This window comes from Vitis riparia, unplaced genomic scaffold (assembly GCF_004353265.1).
Source record: "Vitis riparia cultivar Riparia Gloire de Montpellier isolate 1030 unplaced genomic scaffold, EGFV_Vit.rip_1.0 scaffold650_pilon_pilon, whole genome shotgun sequence".
Taxonomy (NCBI): Eukaryota; Viridiplantae; Streptophyta; class Magnoliopsida; order Vitales; family Vitaceae; genus Vitis; species Vitis riparia.
Window position 1 is genome coordinate 15,569 of NW_023269726.1, and position 15,361 is coordinate 30,929.

The following is a 15,361-nucleotide window of genomic DNA, read 5'->3' on the forward strand; positions in this document are numbered from 1 at the left end:
TCCATTGTAAGCTATGGTCTTTCGCGTTTTCACTGTTTGGCATGCTGTAGGTCCTTCTCAGTTAGTTTAGAGATCTTTTGCTTAGTTGGCAAGGTGAAGTAAAGGCTAACACCCCTTTGTGTCTCTCTTGGATGATTTAGAAAGAGTGCAACAAGAGTCCACTTTAGTGATGAAAAAGCTTCTTCCCCGGTCTAACCAGGAGTTGGGAATAGCTGGAAGGTGTAAGCTTTGTCCATTGCCATAGATGGCCAAGACCTGGAGCCACCTAGAAATTCTAGGCCAAAGCCTATCCCGACCTCTCTAAGGCTGGACTGGAGATGATTTTTCTGAGCTCTGTCTCGAGCATTGTAGCCTAAGCCCAAAAGGCAAGATTCCCACCTAAAATGTCGTTAAAATTCCAGCTTGGTAGATAAGCAGGCTATTTTTCATGCACGAAAGAGAATTTTCATATGCTGCTTTAACAGGTTCCACTTCACCTTTCACCTATATGTACCATTCTGCTGATGGAGTACAGGAATCTGTATTAGAAAACCTGATTGAACTCGGACCACCCTCATCAGCAAACCAAGAACTCCACTCATGCTTAGACGAGATGACTTCCTCTGCTGGAAAAGTTTCTACCAACAAGATGACAGCAAGACCATCTTTGGTGCACATTGACTCAACTCATCCACAAAACCAGCTGCCCATGCAGTAAAGGCTGGTGAAATCCATTAGATGATCATGTTCTGGAATCCAAATGCACATTGTTCATCAAATAATGTTTACCTTTTATAATTCAGAAGGAACAAAGTTACAAGCACAACATACAACAATCTGGATGGATATTAGGAAAGATTCTCAACAAGAACAGACTCATTATATAATGAGTACATTAAAAAAAAAAAAAAAATCAAAAGTCAGACCTGCATGCAAATGTGTAAGTTTATACAACCACATATTTCAAGCAGGAAGTAGTTGAACTGTTTTGGGACAAAGTAGCATAGCAGCTTAGGAGTATATTGCTCAAGTCGAGGCAATTATATGAAATTTTACTGAAAGAAAAACCCAGTCAAATTCAATTGAAACAGAGGAAAAAAATCGTTGCAGAGCCTCTCATAGCAGCATGTCTTTCTCTTGAAATGAAGGAAAGCATGAAGCAAATCCAACGTACCTAAAGAAGTGAGAACAATAAGAATTAAAGGAGGCTCTTGTATTATTTAAATATAATTGAAGGAATAACAGTCGTATATGTACAAAAAAAGACATACCAGGTTCTATATGTAAAGGATGATTATTCATTCCTTAGAATCCATTAGGATTCCATCAATATTCATTTTACTAGCTAGACAAAATGGATAAAATTAATAAAATTAAAAATCATCCTAGTCAGATGAACACTGAACAATGTCTCAATGAGAAGGATAAGTAGTTCTTCAAGGCAACTTACACAGCTAAGTAGGCATGAAAACTCAGAGGAACGAACTTAGCAGAGTGGAACTGATCTTGAAACTCCACCAAGGTATTGCAAACTTTAGCTTGAAAGTTCAATTTGTTTTGTTAGTTTTGAATTTTTCTAAAGTGTTTGAACGAATCTTATGTGCTCATTGTTTTTACTCTTTGGATTTCACAATCATTTGGATTGCAGTCATAGTTTATTTGACGTTGTTGGCAAAGAGAAGGGTTAGAGAAACTGTTTTGGTGATCTAGTACTCAAGAGCTATGGTCCTTATATATCACATGATAAGCATATTTGTGTCTATATTTGATTCCAGGTGGTTCTTATAAGCTTTCAATTCTTTCAGTGAATTGAGAACTATGCATGTCAAAAGGGTACATCAGCCTTCTCTTTGCATGACTGATTATGAATCACCTCAAAGTGTGGACCAAAAGAGGGAAAACTAAAATCCCCAAAAGAGGGAGTGTTTTTGGTGCTTCAAAAGAATCAAACAAGAATTGTTCATTTAATGAAGATGGTGATTATTTTAAGTTATTAAAAACATATCAACCAGGAAAAATGAGCAAAGATTATTCTGGTTGATGGTGTCCACCAAATCCATTAAAAATTTAAAAGAACATCCTCCTAAAAGTTCAGTGAGAGGAAAAAATTGGTAAAGGAATAAGATCCATACATTCTAATTTGTTGAAAGCAATCTTGTTTGTTGCTTCACCACCTTATTTGCAAGGATTCATTTAATCACAATGTATGCACATAAGTATTAAGCTTTTCTAAGATTCATACATTATAATTTTGGGAGTGTTAATTTATGAAACTGCAAACCCACATTCTAAAGTTGCATAATTTTGAAGATCAGGGCTTGTTATGAGTTATCCTACCAAAGATGTGATACGGTGCAGGAAGTGTCAACAGGTTGCATTCAAATGAGAATACTTAAACCTAATCACATTCCATCCAACATGAACATTGAGTCTTAGGAGGAGGCCCCATAAGTAGAGGATCTCTCTTTCCTTCCATTGATAGACATGTTCTCTAAGAAATTTTGGCATTGTTTCGTAAAACTTGTGCATTCTCATGAAATCATACACCATGAAGATATACGTCATGATATATATCAAGATAGAGGCAGAGACACCGACTATCCTAACAATCTTGCACAATGAGATCCAGATATTGGTAGAGACAATGGCCTACATTTACTTTGTGGAGTTCTGTAAGACTTTCAAAGAGGACCCGAGACTATCAGAATTTTTGTTCTGGTATATATTGAGCAAATGTTTGTGATGCTTCCTGTCAATTTGAGCTGGGTGTGGTGAGTTCCAACCCCAGAAAGATTGGTCCAACTCTAGGGAAACTTCACAATATGATGAAAAATTCTAGCTTGCATGTTGGTCATTACTTCAACTCATAGATTGCAACTTCTAATACATAGTTTATTTAGAGTTTCTAATCTTTAAAACATTATATATGTTAAGATTTTACAATCTTTTAAAGCATGATATATAAAATGATTACCAGAATATCTAAAGATGGCAGAGTACCTCCAGAACTTGTAGTTTGAAGGATTTTGCTGGGAATTAGCTGTCACTGTAAGTTCCTCCAAGTCAGGGAAAGCAACCAACCTGGAAAATCAATCAAAGACAACAAAACAGAATTTCTATTCCATCAACAAGATCATAGGTACATAGTTAAGCATTCAAAGGAAGTGTTCTTTTACTTTCTTTTTGATGCAACAAAAAATGAAAGTTAGGACTATTGGTTCTTCAAATAAGTCATAACAAGAAATCACATATTACAGATCAAAGAGCGCCACTGGGATCATTTAGCATTTGGCAAGGTTTGGTGTGGTATTTTTTTTAATCACAAAACAACAACTTTATTGAAATGAAGTACAGGAAGGATGAGAAACTTATGACAACCAATGAAAACAAAAAATAGAGTATAACATGGTTTAAATGAAATAAAAGGAACTATCTAGAGCTTTAAATTAAACTAGATGAACCAAAAAAGGAGTTCGATTTACAGTCTCAGAAAAAAAAGAACAAAAAGAAAAAAGCAGCAGCCAGATATCTGTTTGAACAATTTGACAAACATTTTCTGCTCCTAGTGAAATTTCTGTGGGGGAGCAGTAACATTTTGGAATCCAGAGCAACCTGTTGATTGGTTCTAGTTATTGGTCCAGTTGTTCTATAAGTTGAATCAGATCATTCCAACTATATTTGATCAAGCTCTTTGAACCAAACTTTAAAATGGCTAGAGAACTTATATGCCCAAAACTCCCACTAGTTGGCCCACATTATGACAATTGATTACAGAGTTGCGAGTATGACCAGGAAGAAAGCTTGACTGGAGCAGAAGACAATTAAGAAACCTGAGATGATAAAAAGCCACGAAATTTAGGGTCATACCTTGAACTGGGATACTATCCTGAACTTCCAGGCATGTCTCCTGAAATCTCGCCCACATAATCACTTCCACCTACCACTACCACCTCTTTACCCTTGATTTTTCGCAGATCGGGAAGTTCAAGTTCATTGTAGGTTACTTCAGGGAATACAAAATCTTTTCCTTCATCCTTCTCTCTTAAGTCTTTTGCCCAATGAGATCTAATCAATTGCTTCTTAAGCTGTGAAAGGTCTCGGGGTAACGGACTTGGAAATTGAACTTTCAGAACCTGACAATGGTGAACTTCCACCAATTCTAAGTTTTCATAGGTGAGAATTCCATAGGGATCCCTATTCCATATATACTGCAGTTGTGGGAGGTAATGTAGTACCAATTTATTCAACTGAGTTTCTGTTACATCGTCCAGAATATCTGTCCCTTCCAGATCAAACACCTCTTTTAATTTACCACAATTAGCTATTCTAAGAATCTGTAGGCTTGACGACTTCAGCACAAGTAATGGCAAACAATTCTGCAGTTCATCACAACATTCTACCTTCATTTTTGCTAGTTTGCTAAATGAATTTTCAATCAACTTGTTGTGCCATATCTTTTGCATACGTCCCAGACCAGAGATGTTCAAGGACTCCAAGCTAGGGAATGCAACCTGCAGAATTCATCTCATTCTGTTAATAAAATACCTATATATTTTGAAATAGCTGAATATGATAGGTATTAGACACATAAGTTGAATATCAGAAAAACACTATAAGGTGGAAGATAGAAAGAAAAAAAGGAAAAAGAAAAACAAAAAAGATTGTATTCATTGATGCTGTGTCTTATCAGCAATCACATAGAGCTTAAGAAACAGCTCGAGGAAAGGAAACCAAGTTAGATGATGCTAAATTGTGCTTTTTTTCATTCAAATAATTGCTATAAGATGAGAAGAAAAAGAAATCTAAGATACAACTGACCTTTTCATCGAAAAGCACTGTAGTAAGGATACCATGGTCTCCCGGACCAACTCTTCTGAGAGTATGGCTTCCTGGATAGAAACTTGCCAGGGTGGGTAAGGATTTGAGTGAAAGAGAGGTTAATTCAGGAAACTCAATCTTATCAATAACCTCTTCAGCTCCATCTTCCTGCCCGATGATTTCGTTTATTCCTTCAAGTCGCACAAGACCCAATGCCATGTCAGGCGAGAAAATGTTTTTCACGCTGCCACAGTTATGCACCTTGAGAATTTTCAGGTTCTGTAAGCACAAATATTTTCCAAGGACCTTGTTGCACATATGCGATTGTTGCTGTAAATCATCTGAAACCAATTGACTCAACTGAGTGTCTGTTACATCTTCCTGAACATTTATCACTTCCTGATCAAAAGCCTCTTTTAATTTACCACAGCTGTCTATTTTAAGAAACTCTAGGCTTGGTAACCAATTCAACACATTGGATGTCAAAAGATTCTGCAGTTCATTACAATTTTCTACCTCCATTTTCTTTAGTTTGCTAAAGGAATCTCCAAGCAGTTGGTTGTGCCATATTTTTTTCACATTATCCAGCCCAGAGACATGCAAGTATTCCAAGTTAGGGAATGCAACCTGCAGAGTCCACCCCCATCGTGTTAATAAAATATACCTAATAATTTGTTAATATCACAACGATAGGAAATGGGACAAAAAAGGTAAATATGTAAAAGAACACAAAGTTGAAAGAAAGAAAGAAAAAAAAAAGAAACATTTGCATTCAATAATGCTTCATCTTCTTAGTGATTAGTCAATCAAGCATAAGGAAATTAAAGCACCTAGAATAAGTTAGGAAGAAGGGAAAACCGAGATTGGTGTCACTAATTTTATTTATCAATAAATTAATAATGTTAAAATAATAAAATTATATGACATATAAATAAGATATAAAATTATATAATTTATTAATTTAAGATATTTAATGTGCATCAAGCCAAGTAGCCAACAACATTGATGATTTCTTTTATCATAGAACAATGCTCCACGCATAAGTCTTTCAGTCGCTCAAGATCCAAAGCCATCCCAGAAGAGAAAAGATGCGTCAAACTTCCACACTGCTTAACATGCAGCAATTTCAAGTTCTGGAAGCACAAAATTTGCTGAAGGTCCTTATTCCATATATACCTCAACTTAGGAAGATCAATTAACTTCAGTTCTTCCAACTTTGAGTGCATCCTAGCATGTTCATAATCAGCATTGTCAAGTCCTTCAAGATCAAACACTTCTTGTAGTTGATCACATTTTTCCACATTTAGTTTTTCTAAATTCTGTAAACTTGCAATCAAATAGTTTGGAACAACATTCAATAGGAATGGACACTTCTCCACTTCCAGGATGTGTAGATTGCAAAAGGAGCCGAGCGGAAGTTGGCGATCCCATATCCCCATCAACTTGAAAAGTTCAGAGAGTTTCAAGATCTCCAAATTAGGAAATGATATCTGCAGAGACCCCATAAATCAAATCAATGACAAATCCCCATGACATTTCTTCACATGCCATGTTCATATGTTGACTTGTACTGTTTTTTGCACCATTTCAATTGTTTTACACCAAATGCCTTCAAAACACAACCCTTTTTCATTTATTATTATTTTCCCAATAAAATCTTTTGAACCATTTATTTACTCCTAACCATATTATTTTTAAATCATTGTGTTTAATAAATTTCTATTACTAATTTTAATACCTAATATTATTGATCTTCATGCTTTACATAAACCTATTCTATTATAGAAATGTCTTTCTGTTTTGTAAATATGCAGCTAAAGGTGAAAGGTTTCAAAGGCTTGGTTAGAAGATGGTGGAAAAGCTATAATTTTAGATGTTCTTGCAGCCACATCCTAGATAGCAAACTAAAGGCTTTGAACCAAGATTTGAAAGCATGAAATAAAGAGGTGGTAGGGAATGTGTCCACTAATAAAGCTGTAGCTCTCAACCAGATTGGATTGTGGGATGTAAAAGAAAGGGAATAGGGCCTATCTGCAGAGGAGAGTGAGGCCAGGAGAGGGGCTGTGAAGAGTTGACGAAGTGGCCAGTGTTGAAAGAGATTTCTTGGAGATAAAAATTAATGCTATATTTGGTTCCCGAAAAATTTGAGGGAAAATACGAAGGAAATAAAATAGAAAAAAAATGGTAGAAGGAAAGAAAAAATGAAGGAAAATAAAAAATAGATTCAAAGTCGATAAATTATTTTTATTTGTTACTTCAAACCCATTTTGCTTATTTTAATTCATCAATATAAAGATTAAATAATTTAAAAATACGTAAGTTTCTTATTAATTTTAATTATATTTGATTTTCTTTTATACTTTTCATAAAAACATGAGAAAATAATTTTCCTTGACATTTTTTTTCTTTCCTTAATATTTTATGGGAATCAAACATAACCTAAAAGAAATATGACTAAAAGAAGGCGCTAAAAATTCACAAAATGGAAAATGCCTAGAGAGAAGGATTTTTGTAAGCTCAATTAAAGTGAATGGGAGAAAGCTTTCTAAGGAGTTAGAGATAAAGGAAGGGGTGGTCAATGCTTTTTATGGTATTCTGAATGAGTATGAGTGGGTTGGCTTTCTCCTCTTTGGGAGTGGAGAATCTAGGCTCCTTAAGAATCTGTTTTTTGAGCAAGAGGTTTTCTCAGGCGGTCTTTCCAGCCTGAGTGGAGACAAGGCCTTTGGCCAAGATGACTTTTCCATAGCATTTTGGAAGTTTTGTTGGGACTTTGTTAAAGAATGAGGTGATGGCTTTTTCTTTTTTTTTTTTTGCAAAGTTCAATGAGCTAGACTTCTTTGAAAGAAGTTCAAATGCCACTTTCATAGTTCTAGTCCTAAAGAAATGGAGCAAAAGATTTAAAAGACTTTTGCTCTATCAGTTCGGTGCAATGACTTTCCAAGCTACTAGCTAAAGTCTTGGCTAAGAGATCAAGAAAAGTGGTAGGGAAAGTGATGTCCAATCTAGCATGAATTTGTCAAAAGGAAACAAATTTTGGATACAATGGTCATAGCAAGGAAGCCATTGGCTGTAGGCTAAAAGATCGAACAACGAGATAATTTGTAAGACGAATATTGAGAAGCGTAATAATCATTTGAATTGGGGCTTCCTGCAAGCAATTATGGAAAAAATAGGATTTGGTACAAAGTGGATAAGTTGGATGAAGTTGTGCATCTCATCAACTCATTTTTCAATCTTGATGAATGGGACCATAACAAGCTTCTTGCAAAAATCAAGAGATTTAAGACATGGTAACCCACTCTCCCCTTATCTTTTCATTATGGCAATAAAGACACTCTCTTATATATTGAAGAAGGCTCATGAAGGAGGTTTTTTAAGGGCTTTGGAGCAAGTAGATGAGGAAAGGGTGTGAAATTGTCTAATCTTTTATTTGTTGATAATACTTTGATTCTTTGTGAGGCTAGCAAAGAGCCAATAGAGTGCATGAGTTGGACTTTCATGTGGTTTGAAGCAATCTCAACTTTAAAATTTAATTTGGAAAAGAGTGAGTTGACCCTAGTGGGGGAGTTTCCTAGTTTAGAGTAGTTGACTAGGGGGTTGGGTTGTAGAGTGGAAACCAACCACTTATCAGACCTCCCTTCGGGAACTCTTTTTAAATTAGTGCAAGTTTGGGATATAGTGGAGGAAAGATTTTGGAAATGACTCACTACATGGAAAAGGCAATACTTGTTAAAAGGAGGAAGATTGACCTTGTTAAAAGAACCCTTTCTATCTTACAAATTGACTTCATGTCTTTCTTTGTGATCCTTCATAAGGTGAGTTTTAGATGGGAAAAAAAAATCAAAGAGACTTCCTATAAGGGAGGTAGGCTTCAAAGAAGGCCTCACTTAGTGAATTGGTTGATAGTCTAAATGAAAAAAAAAAATAGGATGAGGCTTAGGTATTTAAAATTTATCAACTCTAAACAAGGCACTCCTTGGTAAATGGTGTTAGAGATTTATATATGAGAATGAGTCTCTTTGGAAACATGTGATTAGAGGGAAGTATGGGATGGATGAGGGGGGCTGGTTTTCTAGAGTTTCGAGGGATGGTTATGGTGTGGGGTTATGGTAGGTTATTAGAAGTGGGTGGGAGGGGTTTAACAAAGGGGTTAGGTTTAAGGTGGGAAATGATAGGAGGGTGAATTTTTTGAAGGATAGGTGAAATGGAGATGAATCCTTGGAAGAGGCCTTTCTTAAGTTGTTCTCTATAACCTCTGCAAAAGATGCTTGGGTTGATCAATTGTGGGAGCAAATCAAGGGAGGTTGTTGGAAGCCACTTTTCATAAGACATACCAATCATTGGGAGATAAGAGAGGTGGAAGCTCTTTTTAGGAGATTGCAATGGTAGACAATTAGAAGGGATATAAAGGACACCATTGGCGAGGTTAAAGACTAGTAAATTCACACTTACATCCTTTTATTCTTTCTTAACACAATATAGAGTGGAGAAGTTTCCTTTTGGCGTTGTATGGAACCCTAGGTTCAAATGAAGGTTAGCTTTTTTGCTTGGGAAGCTTCTTGAGGTAGAATTCTGACTATGGATCAGCTAAAAAAAAGGGGTTCGAGGTTGCTATGTAGGTGTTATTTGTATAAAGAAGAGGAAGAATTGGTGTATCATATCCTCCTTCATTGTTCTAAAGTTGTCATGCTTTTTTAGCAATTAATTTATGCTTTGTTTAGGGTTCAATAGAACATCTTATTTTCAATCAAGGATGCCCTTCTGATCTGGCATGATTTTTTTGTAGGGAAGAACATGAGGAAAGTGTGGAGAGCAACTCTTTCATGTTTATTTTCGATCATACAAAAGAAGAGAAATAGAAGGGCCTTCAAAAGCATCAAAAATACAAATCAAGCAATTAAACAATCTTTTATGTGAATTTTTTGAGAATGGGTTAGGGTGAGCATAGGAGAGGGCTCCTTATCTCTAATGGACTTTATTAACCTGTTGCACTCTAATTAGTAAGGTGAGTGTGGTGTTCTTGTATTCCCTTTGTCTCTTTTTGGCTTTTGGCACATTGTGTACACCGTGTATACTTCCATGCACCCATTACTTGTTCTATAGCTCATTATAATTTCATTTCCATACTGCACATGTGTTATTACAAACGGTTAATTAATCAAGATTGGGAGCACAAAATTTATCATTCACTTGAAACAACATCAACCCCAAACTTAAAGCCTATTTTCAAGAGATTTTGTGAAAGTTAGAAACACTTTCTAATACTTGAAAGTGTTATCTTAATAAAAAATAGCTTTTGACAAAATTTTAAAAATCTAAAAAATCATTGGAAGTTATTCTTGAACTAGGACTTGATAGGTACTCCTTCCATATATATATATATCACTTTATTGCTTAACAAATTATTAGAAAAAGCAATGAAAACAATTTTTTTTTATTATTATTCTAGGTGCAAGTAGTCTGCATCTTCATAGACATGTCTATTTTAAACACTCCCTGCTTCTTTATAGAAGGTATAAAGAAGGTTTTAAATAGAAGTACTACTAATAAAAAGGTCATAAGTAAAAAAGCATTTTTACCAAAACTACAACCAAATATGTCCTTACAAACTTTAAGAACTTTTGACCTTTTAAATTAAACTCAAAATTGATGAACACTTAAAGAAAATAAAGATTAAGCACTTAAACATTATTCCATGAGCTCTAATGGAAAATGGCATTCTACTCACCTTGAGTTGGTTTATTCTCAAATTTTTTTTCAAATTTTCATTGTATTTTTTTATTATTATAAAAAAACAATGATCTCATTGCATTGAAATTTCATTGTATTCATGTTAAATTATAATAAAACTATCACGACCTACTATTGTTCATGTTTCCTACTTTCTTGTCAACTCATATTGCCACAAATGCATAGAATAATGACTAATTCAACCACACAATGCAATTCAAGCATCCATTCTTTTAAACATTCAAAGAGTTTTCTAACTATGAAAACACTCACTATAAATCAATAAAAATAAAATGATGGAATGATCAAATCAAGTTAATTTTTTTAATAGTAGAATTTTTAAATTTTTTTGATAGGAAAAGAAATTTCATTAAGAGCCAAAAGGCTAGAGAAAAGGTATACACGGAGTATACCAAAAACAAAGAGGCAAAAAACAAAGGGACAAAACAAACCTGACCCTTACTTGGTGGCTAGCCAGTCTACAAAATCTATCAAAAACAAAGTGTGTTCCTCTATATACACCCTAGCCCAATTCACAAAAGTGTAAAAAAAATGGATTTAATATCTTGATCATTCCTCTCCTTATCCTCGAAGGCCCTCCTATTCTTTTCTTTCCAGATAGTCCACATTAGGTAGAGGGAGGGCAGCTCTCCAAGCTTTCTCTCTTTTCTTGCCCACAAAAGATCCATGCCAACCCAGGAGGTTTCTTTTCACAGAGGAGTGAATCACCCATTGCACCCCAAAAAAGGGAGAAGATCAGAAGCCATAACATTCTGGCCTTCTCGCAAAACAGAAGAAGGTGATTTGGGTTTCCTCCTTATATTTACACAAAAAGCACCTGTTGGGGATGCTCCAACCAAATCTCTTCAGGCGGTCCGTGGTGAGCAGCCTGCTCCAAGCCGCCTCCCAACCAAAGAAGCTAGCCCTAATTGGAACCCAAGGCGTCCAAATAGTTCTAGCCGGGAAGGGGGGCTTGGTGTCCCTTGAGAATGAGCTATAAAAAGACTTGACATAAAATGTTCCATTCTTGTTCTCTTTCCACCGGAACAAGTCATCCACACCTCTTCTAATGGTCAAGGGATGAAGCGTGCTTAATAAGCTTTCTACTTCTCCCACCTCCCAATCATTAAGGTGTCTATTAAAACGAAGCCCCCAGCTACCTCCACCTTCGTCTTCCTCCCAAGCCTCAGCAACCCATCCTTCTTTATTGACGGAGAGATTAAACAAGATGGGGAAAGCTTCTTCCAAAGATTGATTTCCACACCACAAGTCCTTCCAAAACTTCACTCTAGTGCCATCCCCAATGATAAAGCGGGAATGAGAACGAAATTTCTCCCAACCTTTTCTGATGGCCTTCCAGACCCCCACCCCATAACGGTCTCTTACATCTTTGAAGCACCATCCTCCCTCTTGAAGGTCGTACTTACTAAAGATAATTTGCTTCCATAGGGACTCATTCTCATTAGCGAATCTCCATAGCCATTTCCCAAGAAGGGCCTTGTTAAAAGTAGCTAGACTACGAATGCCCAAGCCACCTTCCTTTTTATCGGCACAAACAACCTTCCAACTCACCAAGTGAGGTTTATTCCTTAGGCTCCACTGCCCCGTAAGAAGTCCCTTTGGATCTTTTCAAGCCTTGCGCACACCCTCTTGGGGATCACAAAGAGAGAGAGAAAGTAAGTTGGGAGGCTTGAGAGGGTGCTTTTCAGCAAGGTAAGACGACCACCTTTGGAGAGGTATTGCCTTTTCCAGAGAGACAACCTTTTCCTGAATCTTTCTTCCACTGCATCCCACACCTTAATGGATTTGTAGGGGACTCCAAGGGGAAGACCCAAGTAGGAGGTAGCCCAGCTCCTTATTTTACATCCCAAGACCGACATAAGAGTCTCCATAGGAATGCCTTCCCCCACTAGGATGACCTCTGTTTTACTCAGATTGACTTTTAATCCTGAAATCGCCTCAAACCACATGAAGGTCCAGCTATGGTATTGCAACTGATCTGCAACGGCATCATAGAAAATTAAGGTGTCATCGGCAAACAAGAGATGGGACACGAACAACCCCTCACTTCCTTTTCCTCCCACTCTGAAACTAGAAATAAAGCCCCCATTTCTTGCACGGGACAACAATTGGCTAAGAGCTTTCATGGCCAAAAGGAAGAGATAGGGGGATAGAGGGTCGCTCTGTCTCAATCCCCTAGAGCTACGAAAGAAGCCGAGGGGCTTCCATTGATGAGGATTGAGAAGGTAGCCGTGGAGCAGCACCATTTTATCCAATTAATCCATCTATGCCCAAATCCTATCTTAGACATCACATCCATGAGAAAGTCCCAATTGACATGGTCAAAAGCCTTCTCAATGTCCATCTTGAGAAGGAGACCCGAGATGTTGTCTTTCAATCTAGATTCAAGGGCTTCGTTACCAATAAGAACAACGTCTAGAATCTGTCTCCCATGGACAAAAGCATGCTGAGAATCAGAAATCACCTCCCTCATCACTGTTTTCAATCTATTGGCTAGGACTTTGGCAAGCAATTTGGACACACTCCCTACCAGGTTGATTGGTCTGAAATCTCTTAGGTCTTCAGTCCCCTCTTTCTTAGGAATGAGCAAGAGGAACATGGAGTTTAAGGTTCTTTGGAAGGTCCCATGGAGGTAGAACTCCCTAAAGAGGCCCAAAATCTCTGGTTTAACAACGTCCCAGCAAAACAACCAAAAGGCCATTGTGAAGCCGTCTGGACCTGGGGCTTTGTCTTCACAGAAGCTGCTTAGGGTTGCAAAAATTTCTTCCTCAGAAACCATAACTTCTAGGCTGCTGGCCAAGCCTTCTCCCAACTCCTTGAAGTTAAGGCCATTTATACTAGGCCTCCAATCCCCAGAATTAGAGAGGAGGGTCTGGTAGGCACTACAAATACCTTCTTTTATATCTACCAAGGAAGAGAGATTCACCTATTCACTTTAATTTTGGACAGGAAATTCCTTCTTGCCCTAGCATTGGCCATTTTGTGGAAATATTTGGTATTTTTATCACATTCTCTTAACCAGATTTCTCTTGACTTCTGTCTCCAAGAAGTTTCTTCCAAAAGGGTCCATTTCTTATATTCCTCAAGATCCAGCTTTTTAGCCTCTAAATCTTCAGGAGTAAGAGTGTTCTCATTCTCCTTGGCTTCCCACCGCTGCAAGCGGGAAAAGGCCTTTGCTCTATTGAAAGAGACATTCCCTACCACCTCCTTGTTCCATTTTTTCAAGTTCTTCTTAAGAGCTTTGAGCTTCTCAGCGATGCAGTGGCTGCTATAGCCTTCAACGGAATATCCATTCCACCAGCTTCTTACTAGGTCTTTGAAACCATCTATTTTTAGCCACATATTTTCAAAATGGAAGGGGCTTCTGCCTGAAGAGAATCCACCAGCTTCTAGAACTATGGGGCTATGATTAGAGACCAAGCGAGGGAGAGCAGATTGTGTAATAGCAGAAAAGTGGTCCTCCCATTGGTCAGAGATTAAGAATCGGTCCAATCTAGAGGCAGCTTGAGAGTTCAAGCCCCCCATCCAAGTGAAAGGACCTCCAGCTAGTGGGAAATCCCTCAACCCCAGTTTCCCTATCACCTCTGAAAATCTCCTCATATCAGCTGTGAGTCTAAGGGCATTTTTTCTTTCCTCTGGATATCTTATAGCATTAAAATCCCCTCATATGCACCAAGGGTCTTCCCAGAGGCCACGGATGGCTCCAAGCTTTTCCAAAAAATCTTCCTTTTTGCTACCTATCACTGGCCCGTACACTCCAGAGAAAATCCAAGAGAAACCATCAATGCAGTTTCTAAAACGAACAGAGATGGAGTACGCCCCACTTTCTACCTCCAAATTCTCCAAGACTCTGTTATCCCAAAAGAGAAGGAGGCCTCCTGTCGTGCCCCTAACATCCACTGAAGCCCAATTAAGAAATCTTCCTACTCCCACACTTTTCACTAATTGCGTAGAAACATCTTTTACCTTCGTCTCCAAGAGACATACCAAATTTGGTTTTTGATTCCTCACCACTTCCTTGATCAGATTTATTTTTTCATAATCATTAAGCCCTATGTTCCAATAGAGAATTTTAATTCTCATTAATCAACTGGAATCAAATCCCAGGAGCAGTGATCGGATTTTTTGGTTATCCCTGATGTCCCCCCATAACTAACAGAGCATTCCAATCTTTTTAACTCTCTTTCAAAACAGGTGGTGCAAGATTTTTTCTTCTTCCTTCTCTTGCTGAGGGAGTTACTTCCAGTCCTCAGTTTCAATTTCGTGAGCAAAACCAGAATCTCGACTTCATGCCCTTCAACAGGAATTCCCAAGACTTTGCTAAAATGCAATAATTTGGAGAGCTCCTCTTCTGACCAACCTTCTTCACACGGGGGATCATCCAACAGGTCTCTCTGCTTCGCCATGTCTTTTTCCATATCAGAGTTCAGGGCTTCAGTTAGAATCACTGTCGACCCATCTCTGAGCATGATGGACAAGGGGTTCGGCGTCACTTCTACATCCCTTGCCTTTGATTTTAAAAGACTAGAGCCAGGTCCCCTTCCCCTCTCAAGCCTCGTGTCTTAGAAAGGAGAAAAAGAAGAGGATGACTCCCCTCTCAAGGAGATCGGGGGTAGAGAAAGCATACCTTGTTGATTGCGAGCTTCGACAGTTGGGTGGGGGAGGAGAGAGAGAGAGAGAGAGAGAGAGCTCCTTCACAGGTGGCGGCACTTCCAAAAGGAGCGACGCTTCCAACTGGGGGGCTTGCGAGCTTCGACGGGAAGGGAAGGCTCCAACATAGGCTTCGACGCATCCAAAAGGGGCAACGCTTCCA

At 37.9% G+C, this 15,361-nt stretch overlaps 1 protein-coding gene across 5 annotated transcripts in view; it reads right to left on the reverse strand.

The window, feature by feature from the left end:
* Positions 1–753: 753 nt before the first annotated feature.
* LOC117910214 overlaps positions 754–15,361 on the reverse strand; it is a 28,033-nt gene continuing 13,425 nt past the window's right edge. For 3 of the 5 annotated variants that reach the window (XM_034824273.1, XM_034824277.1, XM_034824276.1), the window contains 4 exons: positions 4,798–5,424; positions 3,847–4,490; positions 2,980–3,060; positions 754–1,153 (listed from right to left, as the gene is read on the reverse strand). In XM_034824273.1, the coding sequence (XP_034680164.1) occupies positions 3,861–4,490; positions 4,798–5,424 (1,257 nt within the window). In that variant the 3' untranslated portion in view covers positions 754–1,153; positions 2,980–3,060; positions 3,847–3,860. Of the gene's footprint in view, positions 1,154–2,953; positions 3,061–3,846; positions 4,491–4,797; positions 5,425–15,361 lie in introns of all 5 variants that reach the window. The other 2 variants (XM_034824275.1, XM_034824274.1) reach the window with 2 other exon arrangements.